This window comes from Opisthocomus hoazin, unplaced genomic scaffold (assembly GCF_030867145.1).
Source record: "Opisthocomus hoazin isolate bOpiHoa1 unplaced genomic scaffold, bOpiHoa1.hap1 HAP1_SCAFFOLD_363, whole genome shotgun sequence".
Classification (NCBI taxonomy): domain Eukaryota; kingdom Metazoa; phylum Chordata; class Aves; order Opisthocomiformes; family Opisthocomidae; genus Opisthocomus; species Opisthocomus hoazin.
In genome coordinates, this window is record NW_027449022.1 from 17,691 (window position 1) to 27,228 (window position 9,538).

General features: G+C 42.8%; 1 protein-coding gene across 2 annotated transcripts; it reads right to left on the reverse strand.

Annotated features, from left to right (window-relative positions):
- Positions 1-1,230: 1,230 nt before the first annotated feature.
- LOC142360237 (nuclear factor 1 B-type-like) lies at positions 1,231-9,299 on the reverse strand. 2 transcript variants are annotated; one of them, XM_075412446.1, is made up of 2 exons: positions 9,174-9,299; positions 1,231-3,051 (listed from the first exon to the last, which is right to left on the reverse strand). In XM_075412446.1, exons 1-2 carry the CDS (start codon positions 9,201-9,203, stop codon positions 2,488-2,490), a joined length of 594 nt encoding a protein of 197 aa, XP_075268561.1. In that variant the 5' UTR covers positions 9,204-9,299; the 3' UTR covers positions 1,231-2,487. The 2 variants fall into 2 exon arrangements, with proteins under 2 accessions (XP_075268561.1, XP_075268562.1); XM_075412447.1 differs by lacking the exon at positions 9,174-9,299 and adding an exon at positions 3,464-3,551.
- Positions 9,300-9,538: the final 239 nt, after the last annotated feature.

Genomic DNA, 9,538 nt, shown 5'->3' on the forward strand with positions numbered 1-9,538 from the left:
CATTTTATGTGCTAATTCCTTCTTCATATTTTGTTCAGGGATTTAATTCTTTCTGTGTCTCTACTTAGTTTTTACATGATACTGTTAAGAGAGTTTACATATTCTAAAAGAGAAATAAAAAGCAAAACAGCATGTGTGATAATGCAGCATTTTGGTTGACTTCATGCTTATCTTTTGCAAAGCCTGGTGCTCTTAATCAAGTGCACTACAAAGTGCCACAATTAACCTGCTTTCAATGAGGACAGAGAATCAAAGTTTGACAAAACGGAAAAAAAATACACAGATAACTCAATATGACTTCTTCAAGAAGAGTGCCAACAGATGTTAATGGAAGATTTACTGTGAAGCAGCAAGACAGATAGAAAATACATGTAGTTTACAATAAACAAAAGGGTCTACTAAGGGTGACTTGGTACATAGAAATTAGCCAGCTTCATCTTCCAGCATATTCCCAAAGTAGCATCGTGTAACTCTGAAAGTTACTATATTTCAGCATGCTTATCTTACTCATTTCTGATGAGGCAAGTATTTTAAATAAACTCATATTCTCAATCCATTTAAATCAATAAAAATCAGCTACGCCCTGCAATTCTTTCTCCCACTTCACGTTACTGGCTTCCAACAACTTAAAAGTTGACAGTATGTAAGAGTACTCTGACCCCAGCTTCTTCGGCTCAAGAGCTACTTGAACTGGTTTGCCTCCCTTTGTAGTTTTGACTTTTAGAGACAGGTAAGCACATTAGAATTAATCAGTAAGCTACGTCTTGCAACACATGCATTCAAAATATCATTTGAATTTTTCACCACAAAAGGAGTTTAAAGGTACAAATTACTTGTGATTAAGCTATTTTGTTTAATGCTATCAAAAAAAAAAAAAAATCTTTTTTCCTCTGTTATTGGGGATCAGATTTACCTGATTCTGCAGCTACTTGAAATCACTACAAAATACCTAAGTGTTGTCTACTGCTGTGGAGGGAAGAATACAAAAAATACTAGTGGGGGGGAGACAGCAAAACAATGAACCACATTTTTTCATGCCAAATAATGCAAAAAATGGAACCCTATTAATACATCCATGTAAACATAGTGCTCTACTTGGGTGGGTAAATACTAAGACAAATTCATCGAAAACAAAACGGTTGTGTTGTGTATCTGTTCTTTTAAGGAATGAGTACACACTGAAGGAAGACACGTACAATTTTACTTTTTTATTACTAACAAAATCCATTCCATTTGTTTCTCAGTTAAATCCCGCAGTCACATATCAGGCATCAGAGATCGGCCTGCCATCTGCCCTTCTGCAGGCCACCTCTGCCTACAACCAGGCCAAGTTGTGAAATGGCCCACCATCTGCGGACAGACAAACTTTCCCTGGTTTGAGGTCTGCGGCTAAAAAAGCAACGCTTTACTACTGCTGATCAGCCAGCAATACAGAGACGTCTAGACGATGGTATAATCACCTGAAAGAACCAAAATGACCCCTCACAGAGCAAAAGCGTTTCAGAAGGCTTAGTGCTGGAGAGAAAAAAACCTTTATCTGCTTACAGCCATTTACGATTTCGAGGGGCCTGTGTATGTGTAACGTTAACTGAATACGCAATATGACTACCAGTCTTTTCCCTGATACATTGTTATCAGAAGCTAGGTTTTTATTTTCATTCTGTAAAACTAAGTTTAAGAAGCTTTTCCATAGTGTCCCTGCAATTATCCACATTTCAATTATCTGCCAAATAAAATTAAGTATACGAGCGCAATTATGAAAAGATATTTCTCGTGGAAAACGCTCTTGAAATATTACAACCTGGATCTTTGTTTAAAGCTCAGATAGGTAAGATGAGCTAGTGATGTAAAATATGAATAAAACGTTAAGTCCTCTATTCTGTAAATCTGACTACCTTCGGTATTCACTCATGAGTATTTCTGTCAACAAACTTCTGTGCTAAAGTTTTTTTCATGTTTTATTTTATAGATGTGAGAAAGTCTACAATTGCTCTTCAAAGCGATAGCAGATTCATCAGTTTAAGGATGAATTCTGGATTATCTGTAACTATAAAGACAGTAATAAATATTTATAGTATTTATTGTGATTGTGCAATTGCACATACCTGCATCTAACATTACTGGGGTAGGGCAAAAAAAAAACAACACACAACTTGAAAAACAAGACGAATGTTTTCTGAAGTCACGACTGGAAAAATTGCACAATATATTGCCACATTTTGAAAAAAAAAAAAGGCAACTTCAGAGAACTAAAGTACTACCTTCGGTACGTCCCACTCTCTCTTGAAAGAACAAGGCACGTATGTCAAACGTACATGCCACTTAAACAGGTCTGTATGAATGTGTGTGTATGCAAGTTTATACATACAGAAGCTGATTTACATATGGATATGTACCCACATTATGTCTATAGACCACAGAATAATGTTTCACTGGAAGCCAGCCCATAGGGGAAACGTGGCTACTTGGAATCAAGAGTTTGACATACTAACACAGAAACACGACAATCTGCTTCCTACCTTGCTCCTGCACGTAGTATGCCAAAAACAAATCAAGCTCCTTGACTGATACTGTTATGTGATGTGGCTGGACGCAAAGTGCTGGATTTGTGCAATGTGGGGATTTCATGAGCCGCTCTCCATCCGTACTTTCCAAGGGGATGCCTTTGAACAGGATCACCATGACTAGGTCCAGACGCCAGACTTTGTCAGCCTGTCGCAGGCAGTCGATTCTCCTGATCTTACCCTTCTGGTCAGGATTGGACAACACACAGCATGGGTGCTTCTTCCCAGTCACCGTGAGCACAAAATCCTCCCGGAACTCTTGGCGAATATCTTTGCGCAGCTTGGCCAGGAGCCTGGATGCCCACTTCTGTTTAATTTCAGGCTTTTCGCTAAGCAGCTCATCCTTGACTGCTCTTTCCTCATCCTTCGACATCCGTTTCTCATGTTTTTTAAAGTACTTGCGTTTTCGAGCCTGAAGGTTGAACCAAGTGTAGGCAATTGCACGGACATGTGGAAGAAGTGCCTCAATGAACGGGTGAAATTCATCCTGTGGAAAGAAGTGGAGGGGGGGGGAGGAAAAAAAAAAAAAAAAGAGAAGAAGAAAACTCAAAGTCAGTAAGTTCCCACAATCAAAGCAGTATCAAAACACATTTCTGAAAATCTTCAAGTGAAATCCAAGATGAAGAGAAACGACGCTTAAAATCAACACAAATTTCTGCATAATACCTTTTACGCAATTACTGTCGCTGCCAGGCAGCAGACAAAAAGTACACAGAGAATCGCATTTTTCCCCATATTTCACTCTTTGACAGAACCATGTTAAGATTTTATTTTGTATGCCTCCCCTCACTTCATCCTGCAATGCTGCAGAGACAACACCATTTAAAAGAGATGCTATCAATATGTTTTGTTCCTAATATTTAAATATCTGGCTGAACGGCTAACATCAAGAAAAGTACCATTGCACAAAGAGGACACGCTACGGTTTTAAAAAATCGGAGCAGAAACGTTCAGAAGGCTGAGGCGAATGCCACAGTTCATTTCTCTTCTCTGTGGCACAGAAACACAAAGCATATACATGCTCAGTGTAATGCCACACAGTTCCCGCTTTTGGAGCATGCTCTCAGCAAGAGACTGCTGGTGGCACAAAGAGCATGCGCCATTAAAATTGATCCATTTTCTTATCAAACGTCCAACATTCCAGCACTGAAACAGCACCATTCCAGTGGTGGTAACTACAGAAACCAGTATACAGTAAGGGAGAGCAGGCAAAAGACACAGTGTGTCGTATACAAATGCTGAACAGAAGCTTCTGTACTTTCAGCTCTTCATGCTTCCCTCCCACCACCCCCAAACTCTGTAAAATAGAAGTTTATGAAGTTGAGAACAAAAATTACATTTATGTTCTTCCGGCGGCTCCACTGTGGGTTTTGAAGCCCCAAAGAGTCGGTTAATTTGTTAACTGATCACATGAGTGTTGCAACTATTCTAAACCCCTTAAAAAAAAAAAAATAAAAAAATAATAATCAATCTGAGGTGTACAATGAAAAATGGCAACTTGGCACAAACTTTGCATTCTTTGTATTTCTGCATGCTGTGGCAGAGTGACATTACGAGTGCATCGCTGGTCAAACGCTGCTTTTGTGAAATCCATGCAACTTCTTTACAGTTCCAAAACATCCCTTTTTGTCATCTGGCTTCACCTGCAAGTTCTTATCTTCTGCCTAGCAGCGACATGAATCACATTAAGGAGGTAATGCTTAGCTGTCGTCTACAAGTATGTCCTATAGCAACTAAATTAATTTGTTTTGTCTGCTTTAAGTACCATCCTACACATCCAAGTTAATATCTAAATAGGCCTTCCCCAAAAACTAATGCCTCTTTCCCGTGAGCAAATCCGCCGTTTAACACAGCGTGATCTGCTTATCAAACAGCACTGCATTTTGGTTTGGAAGGGAGACCTTAGGGGAGGTATCTTTATTCCTGTGTGCAGGCATATTTAATTTTAAATACCATGCAGATTGCTCATCATACCAAGCGCCGCGGTACAATCAAACTAAAACTGAATCTTTTTTATACAATTATATTCAAGAATACAGTGAAGAAACTAATATTTTAGCTATGCTGCTAGACAAGGAATGAATTATGTTTAATCAATAGGCTGATTAACTCCATTAGGTAAAATGTTGAAAGTATAACTAATGGTCTCAGTTATGCAGACTTCAGACTGCCATCATAGAAGCTTCAGGCCAAGAATTCAGTATTTAAATCTTCAAATTTCAAACAAAGTTCAAAATTCCCTGAATGGTAAAAAGCCCCTCTAGATCTAGTTACCTCTCTTCCCTAACCTTCCTCAAGTCAAACAGAAAACAACAGAAAAGTTGCAAGCAGTTTACCTCTGACCATGATACCTTCACAGAAAAAAAAAAAAAAGGGGGGGGTGGCGGGTAGAGGAGAGAGACAATATAGGAAGATAGCTCAGGACATAAACGATTACATTACAGTATGATGCTTGACAAAGAGCCACAAAGGCAATAATTAAACTGATTAGTAGTTTCCAGCAGAGATTTGAACAATTCTGATACTATACTGGCACATAAAACTAGGCCATGGAAAGAGTTAAACCACAATCTGTTCTTTGTGTGGGAAGGCAATACTGCTCTGAGTAACCACAGCCCATGATAAGACTTCCCTATCTTCATACGCTTTCTGATGTCATGCTTTTTTTCCCCCTCAATTATAACTACTAAAGAAAGTTTATTTTTTCTTCTACAAAAGTCATCTTAACCAGAGTATTCAAATAAAATTAAAAAAAAAAAAAAAGCATAAGCATGAAGACTGTGCAGTGTTAAATTCTTACAATTCATTTTGGACTGAATAAAACAGATTTACTACAGATTTTGAAAATTCTAACAGCTGGGGCTAAAGGCGGACCGAAGACAGAGGGCTGAAAAGCATTGGAGGACGTGAATTGTTGCCCCCAAAAAATGACTTCCCCTATCTCTAAACAGACTTCGGCATTTATAAGTTAAAACAGCAATAGAATGAACGTGGAAATAAATATTCTATGCTACTAGAACACCACAGATCTAGTTTACATTTTTAAGAAGAACATCACAGACTATTTTGGAATGGCTATGCCCTTAGGTAACGCGCGCAGTATTACCAATAGTAACCTACAGCACTTTACATCTATGAAAATTTTATAGAGAAAAATTCCACTTTTTAAATTCCAATCTGTAGTGGTTGAATGTTTCCTTTTCAAGGGTGGGGGGGACGGGGGGACACACACATTTTTAAAATTATATTCAGGCTTTTCTCTCATAATATCGTTAAGTCCTAAAGATATAAATATATGTGAAAGAGAGTGAAGGAGAAATACAGCAAAGAACATCCTGCTCTAAAGCAGTATTATCAGATATCTTTGAGAGATTCATTGTGCATCTGGAGTCCTTTCAAATGAAACATTACTTGACAAGAAGTGCCCATAAAAATGATCCTAAATGGAGATTTGCAATTAATCACACACATTCTCCACTAAACCTCCTAAAAAGCCATATACAGAATTTGATTTTTTTTTTTCCCCTGCCGTAATATTTATACAGGCAATATTGAAATATTTTTCTTATGTGGCACTTACCCATGTGCCACAGTTGCTCTTGCAATAAAGTGATTTATGGAGGTAAGATTTTCAAACGTCACACCAAATGGCTCAGGTGAACCATTTTGCACCGGTAATTTAAATTAAAATGGAAGTTGTTACACAGTATCTACACAGCTTGTAAATAAAGGAAAAAAAATAACAGTTTTCTAATGATGATATATAGGCCAGGTTTTCTTTCTGGAAAAGGTAAAGGGGAAATGCAGTGCCCTTCTCCTGTCCTCCGCTTTTATAAACTTTGTATCAATTCATGCAAGTTTGAACTGAGGACCATCCAGTAAACGCAGCATACAGAAGCCTAGAAATTCTATATGGAAAATTTCATGTACTCAGTTTCCCTGCGTGGATTTTCTCTGTGCGTAATGAAACAACATATTCTAGGAGGAAAAGAAAATGACAACAGGTTCTGAGTTTCCTGGACCACCATAACATAAAAATAAACCACGGTAAAAATACCACAAGAGACCAAGCACTTAAAGGCATGCGGTAACTGCATCCTATCATGCCTCAGCAGGAGAGATAAATGCAGTTTACACTCATTCCAAAACTGGGGGAAAGCAGCATACGAGAGGGAGAGGAAAGGACCCCCCAAAAATTACATCAGATTTGGTAAGTCTTTGTTCTTTCTTGGGAGTTACTCTACACCCACCGAACTTTCACTGAAAGAGTGATGGGTAACGTTCAAATTGCCAAGGTTTGTCTTAAAGCTGTACTTTGGATTTTAGGCTTGTTTCTGAAAGGTGCTTCTGCATGGTCTCGGCACAGACTGAACTACTGCTCTCCCACGGAGCTCGGTCCAAACAGGTGTTCTGCATTGAGAACTTTCACTGAAATATTTGCTCCTGAGCACGCGCCGCCACAGCCAACGCGCACCGCAAGAGCCTGAGAGACAGAGAACACAATAGAGCGCACAGTTTTGGCAACACTACTTTAACTCAGTCGCAATTCAGAATAAGACTCATCAATCTTTTGCTTTAAATAAATGAATAACACAAAGCAGAAATTCTCATTGCCAGCGTGATCTTAATTTTTAATTTATGGACTTCTTTCAGTTTGTTAGAATGCCTTTATCATTCCAAACAGGTAGATAAAGATTCCAAACTAAAACCAATTTGCTGCAGCTGTGTTCCACGTATGTACCACTGAATGGGAACTGTATCTGCATAGCACACGATACAGCGGGACTGTGAAATGTTATGGGAGAAGTTATCGATGCACAAAAGCCAGGAACTGCTATCTTGAATTCAGGGCTGTGGAAGTACAATGTTGCATTTTTGTATGCACCTGAGTGCGGTATTTTAACACAGATTTGTAAAGAATGAGGAAACCTATTACATCTGTGAGTCCAAAAAGCAAACATACAGGGGGAAAAACGTCATTAGAGGAGGAAACGACAAAATGAACTGTCCGCTGTAACAGAGGTGGTAGTGAAAATTTGCCTATTCCAGTGTTTAAAACCGCTTTCTTAAGTTGTGCTCTCAGGTTGACACTCTGGTGCAGAGGTCTTACTGCCTGTCAATAATTTCACAGGACGGACAGCCCACGCAGAACTAATTTTTACTAACTGCAGATTCCATCGTCAGTCGTTACTTCTGTGCGTGTACCTGTAGGTATGTGCATTATCTGTTACACAGAACGCTTCCTACGGGCGCTCATTTCTTTTTTGGAGAAGCAGTATCTCAGCAGTACTCTTTTCCAGCTTTGCTCCACTGCAGCTCACGTTTACTTGCTGAAAATATCCATATCTAAGTCAATCACGCTTAGATGCCAAGCAAAATATAAACAATAAAAAATGTGTCAGCCAAAAAGCTACAGGACTGCATCCAATCACTGAATAAGCCTTATCATTGTTTCCATCTTCATTCACAATTTGTGAATACTTCAGTCCTTTTGAATTACGATCCTTGCTAACCGTGAAGTGACTTAAATTGTATTTATTTACCCGCCGCGCAACTGTGAGCACGTCCCCGGCCGCTTCACCCCCAGGGCTGCGGGAGACGGCTACTTTCGCACATTTTCTGCTTCTTTCACCGTTTCTTGCACCAATGTGGAAGCAAGCAGCTATCGCTCCATCAGTTTACATCACATCCTCCTCAGACAGGCTTTCACAGAAAAGCTCCTGAAAACTATCCCCCCGGCTCTGCCGGCCGGCATCGCTCCCCGTTACCGTGGGCACTGGGGGGGGGGGGGGAACACGGGGGACTCCCCTCGCCTCCTCCCCAAAACACCTCGGCTCTCGAAAGCTGCGCTCTGCCTCGGCGGGGACCCCCGCTCGGGCAGCACCCCCCCCCCCCCCAAAGCCGCGCTCGCCCCGGTGACAGCGGCCGCCCCCGTCGAGGCTCCCGGAGCGGCGGCGGAAGGCGACGAGACCGTCCCCGGGCGGGGGGAGCGCCGCGCCCCTGCCCAGCCCGGCCACCGCACGGCGCGGGGCTCGCCCGCATCGCCCCCGCCGCGGGCAGCCCGCGCGTCGCTAATTAAGCACGGGACGGGATTACTGCGCGCCGGGCGAGCGCTCGGCTTTTTGCTGTTTTGATTTGGTTTTATTTTTTCTTTTTTCGCCCGAAACCGGCACTTTTCCCTTCAAACCCCTTCCCCAGGCTCTGCGCAGACCGGCGAGCGGAGGAGCGGGGCAGAGCGCTCGGCTCCAACCAGACCGGCACTCCCCGGACCTGCTTCTCGGCGTAACCACGCTCGCCCCCGTTTCGTTAACCTTTGACTCCCCGCGCACCGGCAATCAGCGGCGCTTGCTCACGGGTGACGCTCCGAACGGATCTCCCCAAAAGCAACGGCCCGGTGCGGCTTATCCTCTCCGGTTCCCTCCTGCGAGGGCAGTTCGGCTCCGGCGAGCCGCTGCCGCCGCGCCTTAACCCGTTACAGCCGCTCGCCGCGACTCGCGTACGCGCAAAGAATAATTTAAAAAAAAAAAAATATATAAAAATAATAAAAAAGCTGACACGTGGAAGCAAATAAGCCAGTTCACAAACAAGCGAAGTGAAACGCGTCTGTACCTGAGTGAGACAGATGGGAGAATACATCATGACTCCGCTCGCAGGACGCGCCGCCCGGAGAGCCCCTCGGAAAAGCCTCAGGAACGAGCGGTTTCACCTATTCATTTTAGAAGTCATCCGAGACCGGGGGGGGGCGGGGGGGGGGGGTGCGGGGGGGGGGGGGTTGCGGGAGGGGGGGTTGGGGGGGGCAGGCGAAACCAGCCGGGACGGGTCCGCCGCGCCCCGGGATCACCGCGACTCTACGGCGAAACTCCCCCCCCCCCGGTCCTCCTTAAATAGCCAACGGTTCCCGTTCGCCCCGCGCGCCCGGCTTGCCGCGGTGAAACCCAATCCCGCGCTCAGCCCTCTGCCCGCGCGGGCGCCGC